At 50.2% G+C, this 24,463-nt stretch overlaps 2 protein-coding genes and 1 pseudogene across 2 annotated transcripts in view; all 3 read left to right on the top strand.

Annotated features, from left to right (window-relative positions):
* The window catches only part of LOC129148358 (endophilin-A3-like), a 24,456-nt gene extending 15,128 nt beyond the window's left edge, over positions 1-9,328 (top strand). Inside the window, 3 exon segments of the mRNA XM_054713368.1 lie at positions 4,526-4,629; positions 5,933-6,039; positions 9,126-9,328. Of these exon segments, the coding sequence (XP_054569343.1) occupies positions 4,526-4,629; positions 5,933-6,039; positions 9,126-9,244 (330 nt within the window). The 3' untranslated portion in view covers positions 9,245-9,328.
* Positions 9,329-12,254: 2,926 nt separating this feature from the next.
* Positions 12,255-13,029, top strand: LOC129148328 (60S ribosomal protein L26-like; annotated as a pseudogene).
* A 930-nt stretch (positions 13,030-13,959) lies between these two features.
* LOC114229608 (zinc finger protein 551-like) overlaps positions 13,960-24,463 on the top strand; it is a 35,535-nt gene continuing 25,031 nt past the window's right edge. Inside the window, exons 1-2 of the mRNA XM_054713317.1 lie at positions 13,960-14,377; positions 15,185-15,307. Of these exons, the coding sequence (XP_054569292.1) occupies positions 15,224-15,307 (84 nt within the window). The 5' untranslated portion in view covers positions 13,960-14,377; positions 15,185-15,223. The remainder of the gene's footprint in view (positions 14,378-15,184; positions 15,308-24,463) is intronic.

Below are 24,463 nucleotides of genomic sequence, written 5' to 3'. Positions count from 1 at the left end.
AAAGATGGCGGCGCCCAGCCCCCTCAGCCCTGCTGGGGTGGCAGGCGCACAGCAAGGCCGGACCTACCCCCAGGTGGGTCCAGCCGCTCTGCGCACCTGCCTCCAGAGTCCCCCCAGTCCCCCAGCCCCACAGGGCCGGCCCGAGGCACAGGCAAGCCTCGGATGGCAGCTGCTCAGCTGCCCAAGGCCACCCAAGGCTCAGGAAACCAGGGCCGGCCAAGGTTTGAGCTGCCAGCAGTGACAGCAGCAGAGTTGTGATGGGGGCGTCACCTTCCCCTGATCGCCGGGTCGCCTCCCGCCCCTGCGGGCTCCCGGACTGTGAGAGGGGGCAGGCCGGGCTGAGGGACCCCCTCTCCAATGCATGAATTTTCATGCACCGGGCCTCTAGTACTATTATAAAATTAAAATGTGCATGATTGGCACCAATGAGAGTTTTATATGTATTGTGCATGCGCGAGTCAATATTTTTAAATTGCTAGTGCGCGTCATATATACTAGCTAGTCGGTCAGATGGACATACAGTCAGCCACTTAGCCTTTTATATATATAGATATATTTAATTGATTTCAGAGGGAAAGGAAGGGAGAGAAACATCAATGATGAGAGAGAATCATGGATCAGCTGCCTCCTGCACGCCCCCTTACTGGGGATCAAGCCCACAACCCAGGCATGTGCCCTGACTGGAATAGAACCATCACCTGATTCCTAGGTCAGAGCTCAACCACTGAGCCACACCGGCCACATCCAGGTATTTCATTCTAAGTGTGGTTTGGGAAGCAGAGGCCACCACACACAGCTGGCTGCTCGTGTCCTGGGCACAGCTGGGGGCCTCCACATGACAAGAGACTCAGCTTAGCCCTAACCGGTTTGGCTCAGTGGATAGAGCGTCAGCCTGTGGACTCAAGGGTCCCAGGTTCGATTCCGGTCAAGGGCATGTACCTTGGTTGCGGGCACATCCCCAGTAGGGGGTGTGCAGGAGACAGCTGATCGATGTGTCTCTCTCATCGATGTTTCTAACTCTCTCTCCCTCTCCCTTCCTCTCTGTAAAAAAATCAATAAAATATATTAAAAAAAAAAAAAGAAAGAGACTCAGCTTAGTAACCACCTCTCCCCTGGTTGCATTGAGCACCTACTATGTGTGTGCACAGCGTCCCGGGATGCATGTCTGATGTCAGCCAGGAATGGAGGAAGTGCCTAGTGACAAATGCATCTCTCCGTGACATAGTCTTGTATTTTAGCCACGTGCGAGAGAAGAGCTGCTGATGTCCCCTCCGACCCTCTCAGCCCCGTAGTGTTTCAGAGAATGTTCCTTTAGCCCTAGCGGGTTTGGCTCAGTGCAAAGAGCATAGGCCTGTGGACGGAAGGGTCCCAGTTTCCGGCATGTACCTTGGTGGCAGGCTTGATCCCCAGCCCTGGTTGGGTCATGTGCAAAGGCAAACCAATCGATGTGTCTCTCTCACATCAGTGTTTCTCTCTCTCTCTCTCTCTCCCTTCCACTCTCTAAAAACCAATAGAAGGAATATCCTCACGTGAGGATTCAAAACAAAACAAAAAGAATGTTCATTTAGTTCTCTCCCACAATTCCTTTTCACATTCTGCAGTGCCATGCGGATTGCAAACAGGGTGTTAAAATAGAAATTCGCTTTGCTGAGGACAGAGGTGGCAGTCTACTGGGATCACGTGAGGTTGAGTCACTGGGCTTGTTGAAAAGTATGTGTCAGCCCTGGCCGGTGTGGCTCAGTGAATAGAGCACCGACCTGCGGACTGAAGGGACCCAGGTTCGATTCTAGTCAAGGGCACGTACCTGGGTTGTGGGCTGCATCCCCAGTAGGGGGCATGCAGGAAGCAGCTGATCCATGTTTTTCTCTCATCATTGATGTTTCTCTCTATCTTCCTCCCTTCCTCTCTGAAATCAATACATACATATATATATAGAGAGAGATATAGATATAGATATTTATATATATATATATAAAGTATGTGTCAGAGCCAAAGAGGTGAAACTGAAGAAATCCATAGGATTTCACAGGGTCCAGGCTGTCTTTGTTTTGTGTGTTGGGTTTTGGAACCTCGAGGCCTGGCGTGTGCTCTTGCTCCACGGAGCTTGGCATATGTATGCGGTGCGGTTTCCTTGTTCAGATGGGCATCCTGGTATGTCCCACGTGGACGTCCACATGGATCTGAGATGCCCTAGGAACCCGTGGTTAAAATGGTCTAAGTGAGTAAGGAAGGTGAACGCGTACAGAGAGAAAGCATAGTGTGTGACACCAAATGGAGCCACTTTGTAATGTATTTTTTATTGATTCCAGAGAAGAAGGGAGTGGGAGAGAGAGAAACATCAATGATCAGAGGGAATCATTGATTGGCTGCCTCCCGCACACCCCCAACTGGGAATCGAGCCCGTGACCTGGGCATGTGCCCTCGGCCAGAATCAAACCCGGGACCCTTCAGTCCACAAGCCGATGCTCTATCCACTGAGCCAAACCGGCCAGGGCACAAATGGAGCCCACAGCCGATGAGCAAGAGGACTAAGGAAATGATGCAGAGGCTCTGGGGAGCTGGGAAAGGGGCGGGGGATTGATCTTGTTTTGTGTCTTTGTTTGGATCTGGAGTGTGTGGGATTCGTGCTGGGGGCCCCAGCACTCCAGCCAGTGGGCTTGCCTCTGCGGCCCCCAGAAATGAGCTCAGTGAGCCCCTCTTTTCCGCGGCAGCACCTCGGACGGGTGGGGAACCTGGGCAGCTGGCGGCCCTGCTGGAGACTCCTCTCCCCCAAGTGACGCTTCTCCAGGGCTTCCTTAGGGGACATGGCCTTTTGATTATTTTTAACCTTTTGATTTTTAAAAAATATATTTTTATTGATTTCAGAGAGGAAGGGAGAGGGAGAAAAATGATGAGAGAGAATCATGGATCCACTGCCTCCTGCATGCCCCACACTGGGGAACAAGCCCACACCCTGGGCATGTGCCCTTGACCAGGAATCAAACCCTGACCTCCTGGTTCCTAGGTCGACGCTCAGCCACTGAGCCACGCCGGCCGGGCTGATGTGATTGTTTTATGTCCACTGATGTTTGGTCACCGCTTTCACAAACGTCTGGATGGTGGGAAAGAGAGATGCCACCATCATTATAGTTTACTAGAGGCCTGATGCACGAAATTCATGCACTGGAAGGGGGTGTCCCTCAGCCCAGCCTGCACCCTCTCCAATCTGGGACTCCTTGGGACATCTCAATCTGGGACTGCTGTCTCCCAACTGCTCCCCTGCCTGCCAGCCTGATCACCCCTTAACCACTCCCCTGCCTGCCTGATCGATGCCTAACTGCCCTCCCCTGCAGGCCTGGTCACCCCCAACTGCCCTCCCCTGCAGGCCTGGTCACCCCTAACTGCCCTCCCCTGCCAGCCTGGTCGTCTCCAACTGCCCTCCCCTGCTGGCCATCTTGTGATGGCCGTCTTTGACCCCATGGGTGCAGCCATCTTGTGTGAGCATGAGGGTCAATTTGCATATTGCCTCTTTATGATATAGGATTCCTTTCAGCTGTTTGTCTCAGGGAAGGCTGTCATAGCGGCAAGAACCTACAGGGGGCGCTGCCCTAGGTCCTTATTGTCTGAGAATAGCAGGATGTACTTAGTCTCCTGACTGGACTTGAGCAGAAAGGACCCCAAGAGACACTTCAGTGAGGGAGCCGCTCATCCGCTCAGTGTCACTTTCCCTTGTCATAGGAAAAGCTGGATCTCTGTTTCCACATGGACGATGAACTTTATTTTTATTTTTTTAAAGAAAAATTATTTTATTTATTTGTTTATTTTTGGTTAATCCTCGCCCGAGGATATTTTCTCCATTGATTTTAGAGAGAGTGGAAGAGAGAGGGAGAGACAGAGGGAAACATCCATGTGAGAGAAATGTCGATCAGTTGCCTCCTGCAGGCGCGCTGACCAGGGCCCTGGCCGGGGAGGAGCCTGCAACCAAGGCACGTGCCCTTGACAGGAATCGATTCCGGGACCCTTTGGTCCGCAGGCCGATGCTCTCAGATCGGTGAACTTTATAGCATAAAAGAAAATCTCCTGAGACTATCCTCTCCGGGGGATAGTCGGCATTTGATTGAGTTAAAGCACATTTACAATCAGAACTCCATGTGCACGTGTGCGGCCGGCATCGCTAGCCCTGTACACTGGACCTGCGTGATGCTCACCAGCTCCTGTGACATTAAAATTCCCTGCAAGGCCGAAACCGGTGTGGCTCAGTGGGTAGAGCGTCGGCCTGCGGACTCAAGGGTCCCAGGTTCGATTCCGGTCAAGGGCATGTACCTTGGTTGCGGGCACATCCCCAGCAGGGGGTGTGCAAGAGGCAGCTGATCGATGTTTCTCTCTCATCGATGTTTCTAACTCTCTATCCCTCTCTCTTCCTCTCTGTGAAAAAAAAAAAAAAAAAAAAAAAAAATTCCCTGCAAGGCCTGGTCCCTGGGCTCATGTCCCGCCTCCGGCCCCCACGGGCTCCAGCCTCCAGGGAGTAACATCCCCTTCCCTGCAGGTAGAGCAAGTCGGCCAGTTGGCCCAGTTTGTCCAGGCGGCTCTCGACTATCACCAGCAGTCGGCCGACATCCTGCAGCTGCTGCAGAGGAAGCTGCGTGTACGGTAAGAGCCTCCCGCCCCCGCCCGGGGATGCGGGGTCACAGCCAGTGGGAACCCCTCCCTCTGGCTCTCTGCCTCTCCGTCTCCCCCGTCCCTCCCATTGTCCCTTCTTTTTTTTTTTTAATGTTATTGATTTCAGAAAGGAAGGGATAGGGAGAGAGAGAGAGAAACATCAATGATGAGAGGAATCATGGACTGGCTGCCTCCGGCACGCCCCCCACTGAGGATCGAGCCTGTAACCTGGGCATGTGCCCTGACTGGGAATGAACCGTGACCTCCTGCTTCATAGGTCGATGCTCAGCCACTGAGCCATGGCGGCCTGGCTACTCAAGACTTTTTTGAAAATGGGTGATATCCTATGGAGTATGCACGGTAACCCTGTGCATTAAAGTGAGGGGTGAACAAAAAAAAACACAAAAAACTACCCTATTGTTTGGCCAGGGTTGGATTACAGAAAATTGTCTTATCCAGGACTAGCATAATGAATAAATGTGAAGGGGTTTTGTCTTATCAACGCCCTTCTGACAAAGGGAAAAGTGGTGTCTGGTCAGCAAGGTGTCCCCTCTGTAGACGGGTGGTCACTGGGAGCTCACAGGAGCAGCAGTTCATTTTCTGCCTCTGTTTTGGGGAGAAAAAGAGACAGAACATAAAAGCCCCTCCCACTGTCAGGATCCTACTGGTCACACAGGAGCTAAGCCCCTCCCACATGAGCTACACTCCACCCACAGGAGGTAAGCCCCTCCCACCGACAGGATCCTGTTGGTCACACAGGAGCTAAGCCCCTCCCACATGATCTAAGCCCCGCCCACATGATCTAAGCCCCTCCCACATGAGCTACACTCCACCCACAGGAGGTAAGCCCCTCCCACTGACAGGATCCTGTTGGTCACACAGGAGGTAAGCCCCTCCCACATGATCTAAGCCCCGCCCACATGAGCTACACTCCTAAAGGAGGTAAGCCCCTCCCACTGACAGGATCCTGCTGGGGCTTAACTCCCAGGTGACCACTGCCCGCTGTCAAGACCAACTTCACCATAGACGCTCTTCCAAGGCATGGTTGAACAACAACAACTCTAGCACATTGGGCTACTCCAGAGTCGGGGTGTAAAAGTCACCCCCACAACGCCCCTCAGTGTGTAGGCTCCTCAAGGCAGAGCCAGCGTGTGTGGGAGGCTGTTGGGCTTCAGCCGACACATCTTCCGACATGTGTGTGTGTGTGTGTGTGTGTTATGTGTGTGTGTTATGTGTGTGTGTATGTGTTATGTGTGTGTGTGTGTGTGTTATATGTGTTATGTGTGTGTTACAGAATCGCGGCCGCCTCCTCTCTGAGCAGAAATAACTTCAGGCCACGGCCCCTGAGAAGGTGTCCCTGCGCACTCAACATGTCCGCCGCCTCCTCGTCCAGGTCGAAAGGTGAGATGCCCACCCTGGGGCCAGGTGCGCCCTGCGGGAGGGTCTGCCGGAAGCGTGTGCTCCTGCGTGTGGCCCGTGCTCCTCTGCCATTGAAGACACTGACACCCCGAATTCCCCACCTCCCCTCCTCCCCCGCCATCACCCCCAGGAACTCCCCTTTCCCTGCTTCCTGGACTCAGGTACTTCTGTCAATTTTTAAAAACCAGCAGCAGGGCCCCGCCTGGTTTGGCTCACTGTTTAGAGCGTCAGTCTGCAAACTAAAGGATCCCGGGTTCGATTCCAGTCAAGGGCAGGTACCTCAGTGGCCTCGGTCATCTGTAACGCTCACTGGGCATGGGTGAGAGGGACACAGGCGATGGGACCTGAGTGATGAAGGCTGTGACTCGAGAAGGGACATCAAGTGCAGCACCAGAGGTGGGGGCTCTGATATCTGCGATCTGATGCGGTTCATTAGTTGAGGTGGAAGTGAAAAGCAGTCAGGGAGGGAGGCCTTTGTAGCAGGATGCAGGGCTGCCTCCCTGAGTGCGGACTGTCACAGTTGGGGTGGTACTTTATCCAGTTTGAATTTGTGGGAGTGCAGGTGGGAGAGGGGTGGTAGAAGGACTGATGTGCATTTGGAGAGTGTATGCTAATTCATGGCCACAGGGCCCTGACATTGACTTAAGGGTGAATGAAAGGTGAATCCATGTTTGGTGGTGACTGGATTTAATATGTGGAATTTTAGTGTAATTTTCTGAAAAGAGGGATGTTGTCATGCTACATGCAACATCCAGAGCCTAGGTGTTATATATGTGCACACCTGTCAGTTGTTGAGGGCGGATACACTGATCATTAGGAATCTGATAGCATACATCAGTGTCTTGAAAATCTCCACGGTTATGGGGAAGGCAGAGGGTAGGAGAGCAATGCATTATGAAGTGGTGAGTTAGAATTTTGGAAATGAAGGTGATTAGGAAAAATCCCGTCCACAGCAAGGCATATTGGTGTTCCTCTTGAAATTGTGTCTCTGGGAAAGAGGCTGTGTGAGAGGAGTGTGTTTCAAAGAATTATGTGACTGTTAGTGAAAGGTGATGACTCAGCATCCTACGATTGAGTTCAAAGATCGAAGTGTGATCCCATGCTTTTCTGAGTCTTGGAGGGCCATTCTGGGCACTACAGGGGGAATGCCTGACAAGACCTGTGTGAAATCAGTCACACTCCCTTTATGGCCAACATTTCTCCCTCAGCTGTATTGAGCAGAGGCTGTGTGACGTACATGTGAGGCCCAGGACTCAGATATCTTTTATCTGCTCATCCAACTTCATTGTTGTGGGAAGACACGGTACCAGTTGGCATATAAGGAGAGAGTCAGTTCAATTGGACTAAGGCCTGGTACCTACTCTGATGAAGGTAGTAGAGGGAGAGGATGGATGTAGAGGTTGGGGAATATGATGAACAGAAAATCATAGGGGAGATGCTGATCATGGGCTGAACTGTCCCCATTATGACAGGATATGAACTTTGAGGACGTGGCCATTGCCTTCTCTCAGGAGAAGTGGGGGATCCTTGATGAGGATCGGAGACTTCTGTACTGCGATGTGATGCTGGAAGTGTTCGCACTTGTATCATCTGTAGATAAGACTTTCACATTTTCTTTATTTTATTGATTTTTTACAGAGGGGAAGAGAGAGGGATAGAGAGTTAGAAACATCGATGAGAGAGAAACATCGATCAGCTGCCTCCTGCACACCTCCCACTGGGGATGTGCCCACAACCAAGGTACGTGCCCTTGACCGGAATCGAACCTGGGACCCTTCAGTCCGCAGGCCAGTGCTCTATCCACTGAGCCACACCGGTTAGGGCAAGACTTTCACATTTTCTAGTGTACTGAGGTGAGGGCCCCTCTTCCTTTATTCTCCAGACATAACTTCCTCTCTTCCAGAGCCAAACCATGGGCTCTGTTCATTTCCCCCACATTGTTGTAATATGTGGTGTGGATGCAAGCAATGGACTCACCAAACACCCCCAACACCCATTGCCTGAGAGAGGGCACGAAGTGTGTGGAAGTCCCGAGTCTTGCAGACAGTTGAATGGGACCCACCTTAACTTCCTCTTCCTGGGAGAGTGACGGTGTCCAGACCCATGGCTTCCACTTCTGCACCCTTCCCCCAGCTAAGGGTCCTTGGAGCCTGCCTGTGCCTGGTTATGGTCTTTACTTACACGAACCATCGGCAGTTTATTGTGAGACTCTCCTTCCGTTGTTTGTGATAATCTCTTCCCTGAATACCATGGCATGCTGAGCTGCCCTGGGCCAGTGCCGGCCGCTCACCTCCGTTGCCTTTCATTCATACTCGGAATACTTAGGTTTTACGTACGGGTACAGTAGAACGTGCAGGGAGAACCCTGGCTTTTTCACAGGGTGAACACGCAGGATGATTTCAGAGGAGACCTGGCCCTGTTGAGTGGCAGCTGGGAAAAGTATGACATCATGGCTGTGTTCAGATCATACCAGGGACCTGCTAATTTCCAACAGTGTTTAGGTGCAAGTGCCATTGGTAAGAGCGCATGTCTGCCTTTCATATCCCACCCATGACACTTTGCTGGCTTGTCATTTCATCTGTGACTTCCTGGCTTTTGACTACCTTCTCCTTCTAGCCTTTTTTGCATCTCCTGGCCCCCTGCAAGGCTTTCTCTGAAGTATTCTCCAGCATGGACCTGCACGTGTGTTACGAGGTGTGCATGCATGCTTAAGGAGACCTCAAACACAGGCTCTTCATTTATTAAATTTTACGTGGAATGAGATGTAACCAACTTTCTGCACAGCTTGCCCACGTCACCAGCAGACAATCTGCTGAATGCTTTTAGCAGAGGAATGAGCAGGTGATCCCTCTTCTGTTCCCTGTGCTGCTTGCCATGCTTGTGTCATATTTCATTTGAGGTCTTCCTTGTTCTTGATCTTCAGTAGCCCAGACCTTCATCACAGCATCCTATCTTTTGCTCTCATCCAGTTGCACGAAGCCAAGGTAATATGTGCAACACACTTTTGTAATGGGACATCCCCGTGTCACTGGTCAACATTCATTTCCTCGCCGTATTTCTGTTTTCAGGATGTTGGCATGAAATGGACCAGGCGGAGACCTGTTCTGAGGAGAGTGGATCTGTACAAGTGGATGCAAAAGTTATGGCTTCTAAGAGCTCCAGCATCCCAGAGGACCCATCTCTGTAAGCGGTGTTTCTCGGTGTTAAAAGATATTCTGCACCTGACTGAGTCACAAGCAGCATACTCTGAGCATAAAGCCTTCTTCAATGACACGTGTGTTAGAGGCTTCAGTTTCCATGTAAACCATCACCAGCAACAGAGGGATGTCTGTGGAGAGAAGTCCTGGAAAGAAGCGATGGACAGGGCCTTGTTTGTGAGCAGCTGCACCCCCCATATCTCAGGGGTGCCTTCAACCACTGGGGAGCCTGGGAAAGACTTCTCAGCCATCTTAGGGCTGCTGCAGCCCCAGGCATCTCTCAGCACAGGAAGCCTCACAGTGGTAGTGAGTTTTCACAGGAAGTTCTCAGTGGCAAAACTAATCACCAGTGGGGCAAAGGTGAAAATGCTGCAAGCCACAGACATACATTTGTTCAACAGCAGGATGTCTGCTCTGGTGGAGAGACATATGAGTATAACAGATGTGGGAGAGGTTTTAGATGTGTCATTAACCTCAATCGACATAGGAGAGTTCACACTGGAAAAAAGTCCTTTGAGTGTGATGATTGTAGGAAGCCCTATCATCAAAGTTCTTCTCTCACTGAACACCATAGAGTTCACACTGGAGAAAGACTTTTTGAGTTTGGTGAATGTGGGAAATCATTTAGGCACAAGAATCTCCTCTTTCCCCAAAAGAAAGTCCACACTGGAAAAAAGCTATGTGAGTGTACTGATAGTGGTAAGTCATTAAGCATTAGCTGTAATCTCATTGAACATCAAAAAGTCCAGACTGGAGGAAAACCTGTGAGTGTACTGAATGTGGAAAATCTTTTAGGTACAATAGTCAACTCCTCAACCAGAAAAGAGTTCACACTGGTGAAAAGCCGCATCAATGTAGTGATTGTGGTAAGTCCTTCAGTCAAAATTGTAACCTCATTCAGCACCACAGAGTTCATTCACACTGGAGAAACACCATATGAGTGTAGTGATTGTGGGAAATCCTTCAGATACATGTCCAACCTCAACCAACACCATAGAGTTCACACTGAAGAAAAACATTTTGAGTGTTAGAAATATTTTATCCACAAACATACCCTGGTTACACACGCCTTAAATGTCCAGAGAATATTTTATCTCTTACTCAGAATGACAACACTGAAGGAGATACTTTGGGACCTACTTACCTGAACATCTCCTTTTATAGAAACACTAGAGGCCAGGTGCACAAAATTCGTGCATGGGAGTGTGTCCCTCAGCCCGGCCTGTACCCTTTCCAATCTGGGACTGCTGGCTCCTAACCACTCACCTGCCTGCTTGCCTGATTGCCCCTAACCACTTCTGCCTGCCAGTCTGATCACCTCCTATCCGCTCCCCTGCTGGTCTCATTGATGCGTAACTGTTCCCCTTCTGACCCAATCCCCCCAACTGCCCTCCCCTACTAGCCCTATCGCCCCTAACTGCCCTCCCCTGCCGACCCAATCACCCTCCAACTTTGTTCTTTCTCAGGATAGCTGTGGCTATTCAGGATCTTTTTTTATTCCAGGTGAATTTTTGGAGAGTTTGTTCTAGATCTTTGAATTATGCCATTGGTATTTTAATAGGTATTGCATTGAATCTATAGATTGCTTTAGGTAGTATGGACATTTTAATGATGTTGATTCTACCAATCCATGAACATGGTATGTTCTTCCATTTGTTTATGTCTTCCTCTAACTCTTTTTTCATTGTCCTGTAGTTTTCTGAGTAGAGGTCTTTTACCTCCTTAGTTAAGTTTATTCCTAGATATCTTAATTTTTTTTTGGTGCAATGGTAAATGAGATTTTTTTTTTTTAATTTCTCTTACTGTGAGTTCATTATTGGTGTACAAAAAGACCATAGATTTCTGGGTGTTAATTTTGTATCTTGCCACATTGCCAAATTCATTTATTAGGTCTAGTATTTTTTGATGGAGTCTTTGGGGTTTTCTATGTACAGTATCATGTCATCTGCAAATAAGGACAGTTTTACTTCTTCTTTTCCAATTTGGATGCCTTTTATTTCTTCTTCTTCTCTGATCACTATGGCTAGTGCTTCTAGTACTATGTTGAACAGGAGTGGTGAAAGTGGGCATCCTTGTCTTGTTCCTTCTGTGCCAGGTTTTTATTCTACACAACAGGAACAGGAAAGTTTAACAGTTCATCGATTTGGCACAATCCACATGCTGTCACAGTGCAGGTTTTGTCTCTTAACAGTCTTGTTTGGTGAAATATCGCATTCCCCCCCCCTCCCCCCCCCCGCCGCCAGTAGGTTTCCAATCATTGCTATTCTAATTAACCAACAAAAGGCATCACCACTTCCCCCATCTCTAATTTCCACCAAAGGCCTCTGACATCATTTCTGACCCCTCTCATCTTGCTAGGTTCTAATATTCCCAGCATGTGTGCTTTCACTTGGCACTTCAAAATGGAATTCTTGCTGAAACCGGTTTGGCTCAGTGGATAGAGCATCGGCCTGCGGACTGAAGGGTCCCGGGTTCGATTCCTGGTCAAGGGCATGTACCTTGGTTGCGGGCACATCCCCAGTGGGGGGTGTGCGGGAGGCAGCTAATCGATGTTTCTCTCTCATCAATGTTTCTAACTCTCTCCCTTTCCCTTCCTCTCTGTGAAAAATCAATAAAATATATATATTTTTAAAAAACAACAAAATGGAATTCTTTCATTGAAATGTGCTTTCCACTACACTGTAAACTGGGAACGAGCATTTTCAAATGCAGATGACTGATTCGGTGGTCAATTTTAAAAACTAATGGTGGATAAGGAAGGCGCACGACACATTTTTAAAAAAATATGTTTTATTGATTTTTTTTTTTACAGAGAGGAAGGGAGAGGGATAGAGAGCTAGAAACATCGATCAGCTGCCTCCTGCACACCCCCCACTGGGGATGTGCCCGCAACCCAGGTCCATGCCCTGTGACCGGAATCGAACCCGGGACCTTTCAGTCCGCAGGCCGACGCTCTATCCACTGAGCCACACCGACACATTTGATAAATACATGCAATGCATGATCTCCCCCAGATGTGATGGCCCCGTCAAGAGTGAAAAAATCAAAGAGCAGTACCAGGTGCCATTCCTGGGCCATGCCCAAAGGCAGCCCATGGAAGATTCTGGTTGACTCTCTTCTCCCCCACGCTAAGTAATAGTCCTCAAGGTCAGAGAAGAGCATTTGGATTTGAACAGATGGCATCCAACAACACTTTTAACAAGAGCAGCGACTCCTTCAAGAGTTAGATCCTACATGTCTGACGGTCCCAAGGATCCGAAGGGCTTATTGTCTTAAAGAGGGTCCCCAGCGACCTCTTCCCTCTGGCGGCCATCGTAGGAGCGCCAGGGGTCAAAATCAAGTTCAATCCCTTTGTGACTTCTGACCGGAGCAAGAACCGTCAAAGGCGCATTTCAATGCACCTCCCCACATTCGAAGGAAGATGATGTCATCTCTTTCCAAAGAGCCGAGACAGAAGTTACAGTGTTCGGTCCATGCCCATCCGAAAGGATGATGAAGTTCAGGTTGTCGGAGGACATGACAGAGGGCAGCAAATTGGCAAAGCAGTCCAGGTTTCCAGGAAAAAAATATGTCCTCTACATTGAACGAGTGCAGCGGGAGGAAGCTAACGGTACAACTGTTTGTGGGGGCATTCACCCCAGCAAGGTGGTGATCACTGGACTTAAAGCTGGACAAAGACCGCAAAAAGATCCTTGAACGGAAAGCCAAATCTCGCCAAGTAGGAAAGGAAGAGGGAAAATACAAGGAAGAAACCATTGAGAAGATGCAGGAATAAAGTAATTATATATATGAAAAATGAAACAGAGGCCGGAGACCATGGGATACCTGGACACAGGCTTTATTGGAGGAGATGACCCTGCAGGCTCCCTTCCAGAGGAGAAAAGAGAGGGCGGGCGGGGTGAACACGCCTTTTGAGGGGAGGAAAGGAGGGGGCGGGGCTTAGGGCACTCAGCACACGCTGATTGGTGGTTTCCTGTAAGGCACATGGTTAGGGGCCTAGGGACTTAGGAATTGGGGGCTTAGGGTATATGGCAGGTGCTGATTGGTGGTTCAATGTACAGTCCCTATAAGGTGTTCAGGAATGGCCGGCTGCAGGTGGAGTTTCCCTCATACTCCGTAAACAACGCATGAGGCATGGGCCAAAGAGCAAAATGAAGATAGATACCTTTCATCTCTCAATATACAACTTTCATTAAAAACTGAAAATGAGCCGAAACCCGTGTGGCTCAGTGGATAGAGCGTCGGCCTGCAGACTGAAGGGTCCCAGGTTCGATTCCGGTCAAGGGCATGGACCTTGGTTGCGGGCACATCCCCAGTAGGGAGTGTGCAGGAGGCAGCTGATTGATATGTCTCTCTCATCGATGTTTCTAACTCTCTATCCCTCTCCCTTCCTCTCTGTAAAAATCAAAATATTTTTTAAAAAAAGAGGGTTGGCAGCGAGATCTATCAGGTCGCCACCATCCCAAAGCTTAGGAAGGAATACGCGTCCCTCTCCAGCCAGCACCTGGGGGGTCCTCCCCGGGGTTCTCCATCACCGCTGGGCAGAAGCTGTCATCCCGGCGGGAAGCCTTCTCTCCGCTCCTCCTGGCCCCGCGCCCCCGCCCCGCGCGCTCCGCCCCGCCCGCCCCCTCCCGGCCCAGCGCGCCCTGGGGCCCGGAGCGCGGGGCGGACGCGCGGGAGGAGACCTGGCGGGGGACCTGGCGGCTCCTCCAGGCCCCCGCGGCCCCCCGTTATTTTCAGGGAGGGAGGTGCGGGCGGCGGTGCGGAGCGGGGAGCGCTGCGGTGGGCGGGGCCTCTTCTCCCCGCCTGCGCGGCGGGCCGGCCCCCCTCCTCTCCGGGGCGCGCGCCACCGCCTGGGGGTCTCCGGGAAACGCTCGGCTCGCCCGCGCCCCCAGTCCCCTCGGACCCCGGGCCCCCGCGGGGAAGCCCGGCTCAGGTCCCGGCTCCGCGAAGCCCGATCGCCTCGGCCGCGGCCCCAGCCGCTCCGGATCGTCTGTTGGGCTCGGCCGTCCCCCCCGATTGCCGCTGCTGCTCCCCCTGGGGCCGCCGCCTCCCCGGATCCGCGCGCCCTAAGCCCGGGCGGCAGCCCTCCGGCCGGGTCCCTGTGGTCAACTTTGTTCCAGGTTCGGACGGGGCGGGGAAGGGGGGGGTGGGGGGGGGTGCGGGCTGCCCGGGTCCGACTCGGGGCTGCGGGCCCCGCGGAGAGGGCTGGGGAGGCGGCGACTCCCCGCCTCTTCCTCCTCCGCCGGCGCCTTCCCGGGCCGCCCGCGCTGCTCGCGCTCCGGGAGGAGCGGAGCGGCCTCCGGGGCTGGTCGCGCGCTTTGTGCCGCAGCCGCGGCGAGGAGGGAGCGGCCCACCCCTTCCTCCTCCACCTTCCCTTCCAGGCAGGGCGGGCCCGGGACTCGGCCTGTGTGCGAGTGTGTGTCTGGCATGTGGGAGTGTTGGCTGCATGTGTGACTGCGCTGCCCCTTTGGGTGTGCCTGATGGTATGTATCTGTGTGTGTGTGTGTGTGTGTTTCCTCTTTGTGTCTGCATTCTGTGTCCGTGGATGTCTGTCCTGGTGTGTGTGTGTGTGTGTGTGTGCATGTGTGCGTGTGTGTGTGTGTGTGTGTGTGTGTGTGTCCTCCCCTCAAAGTGTTCCCCGTCTATAGAGTGGGTCACTGTGAGCCTGGCCATTACCCCAGCACCTTAGGGCCCAGCTGTGTCTGGGGGGGTATTCTGTACCTGTGCGTTTCTGTGCTTGTGGTGGTGTGTGTGTGTGTGCATGTGTGTGTGTGCATGTGTGCGTGTGTGTGTGTGTGTGTGTGTGTGTGTGCATGCACCCTGGAAACAGCACATGCATAGGCAATCAATCTCCTCAGGGGTATGGAGAGGAGAACGGGTTCCGCCTCCTCCCGCAGGCTGAGCCCTCAATGCCTCTGCTCTCCCAGGTGCCCGGTGACCCGGGGATTCGTCTCAGGACTCCAGGGATGGACGAAGGGAAGAGGCCGTTCCTAGAATCCCAGGCTGTGGGAAGGTGGAGCACTGTGGAGGACTCTGATGACAGACAAGAGGTAATAGAGTGTGTGTAAGGGGGAGGGGAGGGGGTGTTTGTGGAGGACTCTATGCCTTTGTGGAAAAAACGGAAGGATCCTGGATCCCTGGACAGGAATGAATGAATGAATGAATGAATGAATGAATGAATGAATGAATGCATATGGTGGCAACTGAGGGGGAAGACTCATACGCCCCTAAGTCCCCCTCCACCACACTCCTCCCATGTGTGGATACACATGGAAAGAGCTGGAGGAGCCCTGACCGGTCTGGCTCAGTGGATAGAGCCTCGGCCTGTGGATTGAAAGGTCCCAGGTTCAATTCCGGTCAAGGGCACGTACCTTGGTTGCAGGCACATCCCCCGTAGGAGGTGTGCAGGAGGCAGCTGATCGATGTTTCTCTCTCATCGATATTTCTAACTCTCTATCCTTCTCCCTTCTTCTCTATAAAAAATCAATAAAATATATTTTTTTAAAAAAAGAGCTGGAGGAGTCAGGTGAAGAGCAGGTCAATCAATTGCCCGTGTGTAAGCTAGGCTGACACCTAATAGAGGGAGGAGCCTGGGGCTGCTCAGACCATCACTCCTGGACTTCTGGGTCCTGGTCACCTGGGTATGCATGGCTACACAGGAACACAGGGTCCAGGAGAGAGAGTTAGGCCCAGATCTTTCCAGTGGGGACTGGGGAGAAAGAGAGAGAGGGACAGCATGTAGCACAGGTTCGTGCACAGATTGAATGGAAACCACAGGATCACCGTGGCCGTTCACGGCAGAATTTTACAATCAGCCCCACCCGAGGAATGCCAACGCTAAAGAGACTTGGAACCGGGGTAAGAGCCTGGTGTTAATGGAAAAGGACACGGGTGCTGGAATGCTTGCAGGCCTGCCCCCTTCCCAGGTCTTCACCTCCGCCACAGAAGGGGAACGGAGGCAGCCGGGTATTTACCCAGGGTCACACCTCAGAAGAAGTGGGCTCGTAAGTTTTCTGCCAGTGTCATCTGACACCTTCCTCTGAGGTTCGCTTGGAAATTTGACAATGACAGCGTTGGGCAGCTCGGGGACAGAGTTCACCTGGGCGAGGAGAGAATGAACCATCCTGACTGACTGACACGATCATTTTCCGCAACCCCTCCTCCTCTCCTTGGCCACTGCACAGCCCCCAAAAGAGGCTGGCGCCATGCAGAGTGACCTTCATGGGTCGCCATCAAGAATGCTGGGTTCTCCTCCTGATCCCCTTGAAGTTGGCCGCAGCCCTGTGATGTGCTTTGACCAACGAAAGGTGGTGGAGTGAATCTTGCCACCACTCACAGAAGAGTCTGGAACCCCCTGAGTCTGCCCACCATCTCTGTCCATCTCTGATATACACCTAGGAGGTATCCCCCATGGCGGCTTCCTTTGTATACCAGTCCCAGCAGAACCAGGGAGGACATGTGGCGTGAACAAGATACCTTCTTTAATGTAAGCCACTATAAATCTTTGGCGCTGTTTGTTATCTGTAATGACATCTACCCAATCCTAATGGTTATGCATTGCCAACTCTACTCTCTAGGAGGCAGCAGAGCCTAACATTAGAAGCCAGAGCTCTGTTGTTAGAGACACATGTGTTTTTTATGAACTACTAGAGGCCCAGTGCATGAAATTCGTGCACTGGTAAGAGTCCCTAGCAGCTGCTGGCTGCTGGCCGGGTACTCCCTCCCTTCCCCCTGGTCAAACTCCTGGACAATTCTCGGTGGAGGGGACAATTTGCAGACTACGTTTTTATTATATAGGATGATGAGGCAATTTACATTGAAATAATAATTATGCAAAAGCATTGAATCCAGGGACTGCACATGTGGTAAACATTCAGTAACTCTTAGCTCCGTAGCTTCACAATGTGTACCGACTACAAACATGCAGACAAGGTAGGAAATGTCAACTTGTTCGATGACGTAACCTTTCAAATTTTGTGTGTTTTTTTTTGTTTTTTGTTTTTTTTTTAATATATATTTTATTGATTTTTTACAGAGAGGAAGGGAGAGGGATAGAGAGTTAGAAACATCGATGAGAGAGAAACATCGATCAGCTGCCTCCTGCACACACTCCTGTGGTGTGTGAGATAGTGGAGTCCTGGGACTCTCCTGCCACTCTGGGAACCCTGAACAGACACTAAGCCCAGAATCCTAATTCCAGGTCTCGAGTTGTGTGAAGTGCTCCCAGATATTGGCAACCAGGGGCATGAGATGCAGGAGGTTCCCAGGTAACTGTGCCAAATGTGCAGATGCTTGGTGTAAAGACTGAGCTGGTTTAGGGACCTGCTGGTATCCTTTTTTATTTTCGATGTTTCTCTCTCATCGATGTTTCTAACTCTCTATCCCTCTCCCTTCCTCTCTGTACAAAATCAATAAAATATATTTTAAAAAAATAATAAAATAAAAATAAAAAAGGTAGTGGAAAATTTATGAGGGGAGTTCTAGATCGCCTTTTTGTGTTTTTGTTATATTTGTTTTTAATGGGATGCTAAATAGTATTTCAAAGATGATGAAACTGAGGTTAGTACATATTTACTTCTCTAAACTCTTACTTACCATGATTTTTTAAAAAAAATATATTTTATTAATTTTTTACAGAGAGGAAGAGAGAGGGATAGGATAGAGAGTTAGAAACATCGATGAGAGAGGAACATCGATCAGCTGCCTCCTGCACACCCCCCACTGGGGATGTGCCCGCAACCAAGGTACATGCCCCTGACCGGAATCAAACCTGGGACCCTTGAGTCCACAGGCCGACGCTCTATCCACTGAGCCAAACCGGTTTCGGCTACCATGATTTTTTTTAAGGGAGAGGGGTAGAAAGCTAGAAACATGGATGAGAGAGAAGCATCGATCAGCTGCCTCCTGCACACCCCCTACTGGGGATGTGCCCGCCACCAAGGTACATGCCCTTGACCGGAATCAAACCTGGGACCCTTCAGTCTGCAGGCTGACGCTCTATCCAGTGAGCCAAACTGGTCAGGTCAGGGCGAGAATATTTTTTTCATTGATCTTTACTGAGAGAGAGAGAGAGTTAGAGAGAGAGAGAGAGAGAGAGAGAGGTGAGAGGCATCTACCTGCTTCCTCCCGCGGGCCTGGGGATCAAACCTGTAATCGAGGTTTGTGCCCTTGACAGGGATTCAAACCCATGACCCTTCAGTCCACAGACTGACTCTCTAACCACTGAGCTCTTAACCATGATTTTTTGGTGACCATTGGTATGGCCTAGGGAGTTGCAGTCATTTTGGTAGAATTACTTATGGGCATGAGTGGTCATCTGTGAGACTCACTGGGCATGGGTTAGAGGGACACAAGCGATGGGACTTGAGTGATGAAGGCTGTGACTCGAGAAGGGACATCAAGTGCAGCACCAGAGGTGGGGGCTCTGATATCTGCGATCTGATGTGGTTCTTACTAGTTGAGGTGGAAGTGAAAAGCAATCAGGGAGGGAGGCCTTTATATAAGGATTCAAGGCTGCCTCTATGAGTGTGGACTACCACAGTTGAGGAAGTACTTCATCCATTTTTTAAAAAAATATATTTTATTAATTTTTACAGAGAGGAAGGGAGAGGGAGAGAGAGTTAGAAACATCGATGAGAGAGAAACATCGATCAGCTGCCTCCTGCACACCCCCTACTGGGGATGTGCCCGCAACCAAGGTACATGCCCTTGACCGGAATCGAACCCGGGACGCTTGAGTCCGCAGGCCGACGCTCTACCACTGAGCCAAACCGGTGAGGGCTACTTCATCCATTTTGAATTTGCCAGGCATTCATTCTCTGGGCCACAACATGCTGAGTAATGAGTAGGAGGTCTAGGAGATGACTCTGGGGGGTAGGGCTGTGGGAGTGCAGGTGTGAGAGGTGTGGGAGAAAGACTGATGTGCACTCGGAGAGGGCATGTCCATTCATGGCCACAGGGCCCTGAACTTGGTCTAATAGTGAATGAAATGTGAATTCATTTTTTGGTGGTGACTGGATGACATAATAAGGCAGAATTTTAGTGTAATTTTCTGAAAATAGGGGTGTTGTCATGCTACATGCAATGTCCACAGCTTAGGTGTTGTTATCTATGTGCACACCGGTCAGGTTTTGTTGAGGGCTGATATCATGATCATTAGGAACACGATAGCATACATCAGTGTCACCTAGGCTTAAAAATCTCCACTGAGCCCTAACTGGTTTGGCTCAGTGGATAGAGCGTCGGCCTGCGGACTGAGAGGTCCCAGGTTCGATTCCAGTCAAGGGCATGTACCTTGGTTGCGGGCACATCCCCAGTAGGGGGTGTGCAAGAGGCAGCTGATGGATGTTTCTCTCTTATCAATGTTTCTAACTCTCTATCCCTCTCCCTTCCTCTCTGTAAAAAAATCAATAAAATATATATTTTTAAAAATCACCACTGATATGGGGAAGGCAGAGGGTAGGAGAGGAATACATTACAGGGTGGTGAGTTAGAATTTTGGAAAAGAAGGTGATTAGGAAAATACCCAACCTCATTCCAGCATATTGGTGTTACCTTTTAAGTTGTGACTCTGGGAAAGAGGCTGAGTGAGAGGAGTGTGTTTCAGAGAACCATGTGACAGGTAGTGCAGAGTGATGGACTCAGCATCCTGGGATTGAGTTCCAGCGGGTGACGTGTGATGCCATGCCTTTTGGGGTCTTGAGGGACAATCAGGAGCACTACAGGGGGAATGCCTGATAAGACCAATGGCAAATCACTCACTCTCTATGTCTCTCCCTACCTTACGTTGGGGACATCAAGTGTATTGAGAAGAGGAAGTGTGGCCTGTATGTGAGACCCAGAACTCAGGTATCTCCTGTCTGCTTATCAGCTTTTATTGTTTTTTTTAATATATTTTATTGATTTTCTCACAGAGAGGAAGGAAGAGGGATTGAGAGTTAGAAACATCGATGAGAGAGAAACATCGATCAGCTGCCTCCCGCACACCCCCTACTGGGGATGTGCCCACAACCAAGGTACATGCCCTTGACCGGAATCGAACCTGGGACCTTTCAGTCCGAAGGCTGACACTCCATCCACTGAGCCAAACCGGTCTCGGCTGCTTATCAGCTTTTATTGTTATGGGAAGACAAAGCATCAGTTGGAATATAAGGAGAGAATTCCTTTGATTGGGACAGAGGCCTGATACCTCCTTTGGTGAAGGTAGTGGAGGGAGAAACGTGGAGGGATGTAGGTGGAGGGTCGGGAGTGTGACCAACATAAAATGATTGGAGAGATGCTGATCATGGGCTGAACTGTCCCCCTTATGACAGGATATGGACTTTGAGGACGTGGCCATTGCCTTCTCTCAGGAGGAGTGGGGGCTCCTGGATGAGGATCAGAGACGTCTATACTGCGATGTGATGCTGGAAGTGTTTGCACTTGTATCATCCGTAGGTAAGACTTTCACCTTCTACTGTCCTGAGGTGATAGCCTCTTCCTTTATTCTCCAGATGTAACTTTCTCTCTCCCACAGCCAAACCATGGGCTCTGTTCATTTCCCCCACATTGTTGTAATATGTGCCGTGGATGCCAGTGCTGAGCTGTGTGGAGATCCCTGAGCCATGGACTCACCAAACACCCCCAACACCCATTGCCTGAGAGAGTGCAGGAAGTGTGTGGAAGTCCCGAGTCTTGCAGACAGTTGAATGGGACCCACCTTAACTTCCTCTTCCTGGGAGAGTGACGGTGTCCAGATCCATGGCTTCCACTTCTGCACCCTTCCCCCAGCTAAGGGTCCTTGGAGCCTGCCTGTGCCTGGTTATGGTCTTTACTTACACGAACCATGCGCGGTTCTTGTGAGACTCTCCTTCCATTGTTAATAATATTCTCTTCCCCAAATACTATGGCATGCTGAGCTGCCCTGGGCCAGTGCTGGCCGCTCACCTCCGTTGCCTTTCATTCATACTCGGAATACTTTGGTTCTCCGTCCTTTTACAGTGGAAACTGCAGGGAGCATCCTAGTTTTTTTTAAAGGGTGAACATGCAGGATGATCTCAGAGAAGGCCTGGCCCTGTTGACTGGCAGCTGGGGAAAAGATAACATGTTGCATCCCCTGTCCCCCTGCATGGCTTTCTCTGCAGTCTTCTCCAACATGGACCTGCACGTGTGTAATGAGGTGCACATACATGCTTAAGGAGACCGCAAACACAAGCTGTTCCTTTATTGAATTTTACTTGGAAGAAGATGTCACCAACCTTCTGCACAGCTTGCCCATGTCTCTAGCAGAGAAGCCCTGCTGAATGCTGTGAGCGGAAGAATGAGTGCATGATCCCTCTTCTGTTCCATGTGGTGCCCGCCATGTTTGTATCATATTTCATTTGAGATCTTTATTTTTTTATATATATATTTTTTAAATATATATTTTATTGATTTTTTACAGAGAGGAAGAGAGAGGGATAGAGAGCTAGAAACATCGATGAGAGAGAAACATCGATCAGCTGCCTCTTGCACACTCCCTCCTGGGGATGTGCCCACAACCAAGGTACATGCCCTTGACCGGACTCGAACCTGGGACCCTTGAGTCCGCAGGCCGACGCTCTATCCACTGAGCCACACCGGTTTCGGCTCATTTGAGGTCTTTATTGTTTTTGATCTTCAGCAGCCCAGAACTTCAGAGCAGCGTCTTGTAAATCCTTCCCGCAAATCTTTTCTTTTCAGCCAGCTGCATGAAGCCAAGGTAACATGCGCAACACACTTTTTTAATGGACCTTATCCCTGTCACCACCGTCACCATTCATCTCCTCACCATTTTTCGGTTTTCAGGTTGTTGGCATAAAACAGAGCAGGAGGACGCCTGTTCTGAGGAGAGTGCATCTGTACAAGTGGAGTCAACATTCGTGGCTTCTAAGACAGCTCCACCCACCCAGAGGACCCATCTCTGTAAGCGGTGTTTCTCGGTGTTAAAAGTGATTCTGCACCTGACTGAGTCACAGGCAGCACGCATTGAGCAGAAAGCCGCCTTCAGTGACACAGGTGTGAGAGACTTCTGTTCCGATGTAAACCCTCACCAGCAACAGAGGGAGACCCGTGGAGAGAAGCCCTGGAAAGACGCTATGGACGGGGCCTCCTTTGTGACCAGGTGCACCTTCTACATACCAGGGCTGCCTCCAACCGCTAGGGAGGCTGGGAAAGACTGGCCAGCCAGCTCGGGGCTGTCGCAGCCCCAGGCATCTCTTAACACTGAGGAGCCTCACAGTGGTAGTGAGATTCCACAGAAATTTCTCAGTGGAAAAAGTCATCACCAGTGGGGCAAACATGTGAATGCTGCAGGCCACAGACACAAGTTTGTTCAACATCAGGATGTCTGCTCCGGTGAGGTGAAATACGAGTGTAACAAATGCGGGAAAGTTTTCAGGTGCATCATTAACATCAACCAACATCGGGGAGGTCACACCGGAGAAAAGTCCTACGAGTGTAGTAATTGTGGTAAGTCGTTCAGCAAAAGCTATAACCTCATTGAACACCAGAAAATTCACACCGGAGAAAAACCTTACGAGTGTGACGAATGTGGGAAATCTTTTAGGTACAATAGCCACCTCCTTAACCACAAAAGAGTTCACACTGGGGAGAAGCCGTATAAGTGTCGTGACTGTGGGAAGTCCTTCAGTCATAACTCGAACCTCATTAAACACCACAGAGTTCACACTGGAGAGAAGCCATACGAGTGCAGTGATTGTGGGAAGTTCTTCACTCAAAGCACTAACCTCAGTCAACACCACAGAGTTCACACTGGAGAGAAGCCATATGAGTGCAGTGATTGTGGGAAGTCCTTCAGCCAAAGCTCTAACCTCAGTCAACACCACAGAGTTCACACTGGAGAAAAGCTGTATCATTGTAGTGACTGAGGGAAGTCCTTCGGTCAAAGCTCTAACCTCATTCAACACCAGAGGTCACACTGGAGAAAAACATTTTGAGTGTAGTGGATGTGGGAAATCTTTTAGGTACCATAATCACCTCCTTAAAACACAAAAGAGTGCACACTGGAGAAAAACCTATTTGAGTCTAGTGTATGTGGGACATATTTTAGCCACAAACATGAAAAGCCTTAATGTCCAGAGAATATTTTATCTTTCTCATGCAGAATGGCAACACTGAAGGAGATACTTAAGGGGCCCATTTACCCAATATGACTCCTTTGGTCAAAACATACACTCTGCTAGATTCCTCGTAAGCTTCAGGTACAAGTGAGGCTTGAAGGATCTGCATGTGCCAACCTGCCCAGACCTAATACTTGATTGATGTCGCCGAGGGTAATTGTGGCTGAAACAATTTTACCTCTACCACCTGAAGAATGTGCATTGGTCGCGTCACCTGCGTGCTCAGGGGAAATGTATTCTGTGTTCTCGCGTGTGCTTGAGGAAATTATGATTATTATGACCTCTTAGCGGTATCTTCATTCCTTTGTCTCTGACTAGGGAATGCACCTGACCCCAGGGTTCATCCAGAGCACATGTCTGCAACTAAGAAGCGCTACTTCTGACAGGGACATTGTGGTTCTCACGTTAGCTGTGATGAATTATTTCAGGTTCTAATTCACCAACCACCCACAAACTGCTTGCTGTCCTCTGCTCCTGTTATGTTTTTGTAAAGGTGTTTTTTGTTTGTTTTTTTCCTTTTATACCTTTACTTCATTGGTTCTAGTCACTGCCTGGGATGATTGGAAAGGAAAGTTATGATCTGTCAGCATGGAGAGGTACATGGATATGGTGAGGTCCCAAACGCGTGCTTTGGAAGGCATAGCATGGTAACAAAAAATTCCTCTTTGTCCAACATTGGCTGATTTTGTATTGCTGAGCAAGGCCTTAAATGAAAGTGTACATGACTTCCTGTTTTTAATTTGAAGCTTGGTGTCTCCATCATGGGTGAGGTCAGTGGTCATCCTGAAGAAGAGGCCTTGGTTGTGCTTGTACAAACAATATGAATTAGGATCTCTGTCCGCAGTATCCTATCTAATAAAAGGCTAATATGCAAATCATCCCCTCGGGGGTTCGACTGACTGGGAGTTCAACCGCTCGCTATGATGTGCACTGACCACCAGGGGGCGGTGTGGAATGGAAGAAGGCAGCCCAGGGGAAAGAAGGCCCCTGCTGGCAGCTGGGAGAAGGAAGGCCCTGGCCAGCAGTCTGAAGGCCCCAATAGGCCCTGATCACCAGCAAGGGCTAGGG

The sequence above is a fragment of the Eptesicus fuscus genome, chromosome 25, assembly GCF_027574615.1.
Source record: "Eptesicus fuscus isolate TK198812 chromosome 25, DD_ASM_mEF_20220401, whole genome shotgun sequence".
Classification (NCBI taxonomy): Eukaryota; Metazoa; Chordata; class Mammalia; order Chiroptera; family Vespertilionidae; genus Eptesicus; species Eptesicus fuscus.
The sequence above is the reverse complement of the archived record's forward strand: the minus strand, read 5'-3'. Positions and strand labels throughout refer to the sequence as shown.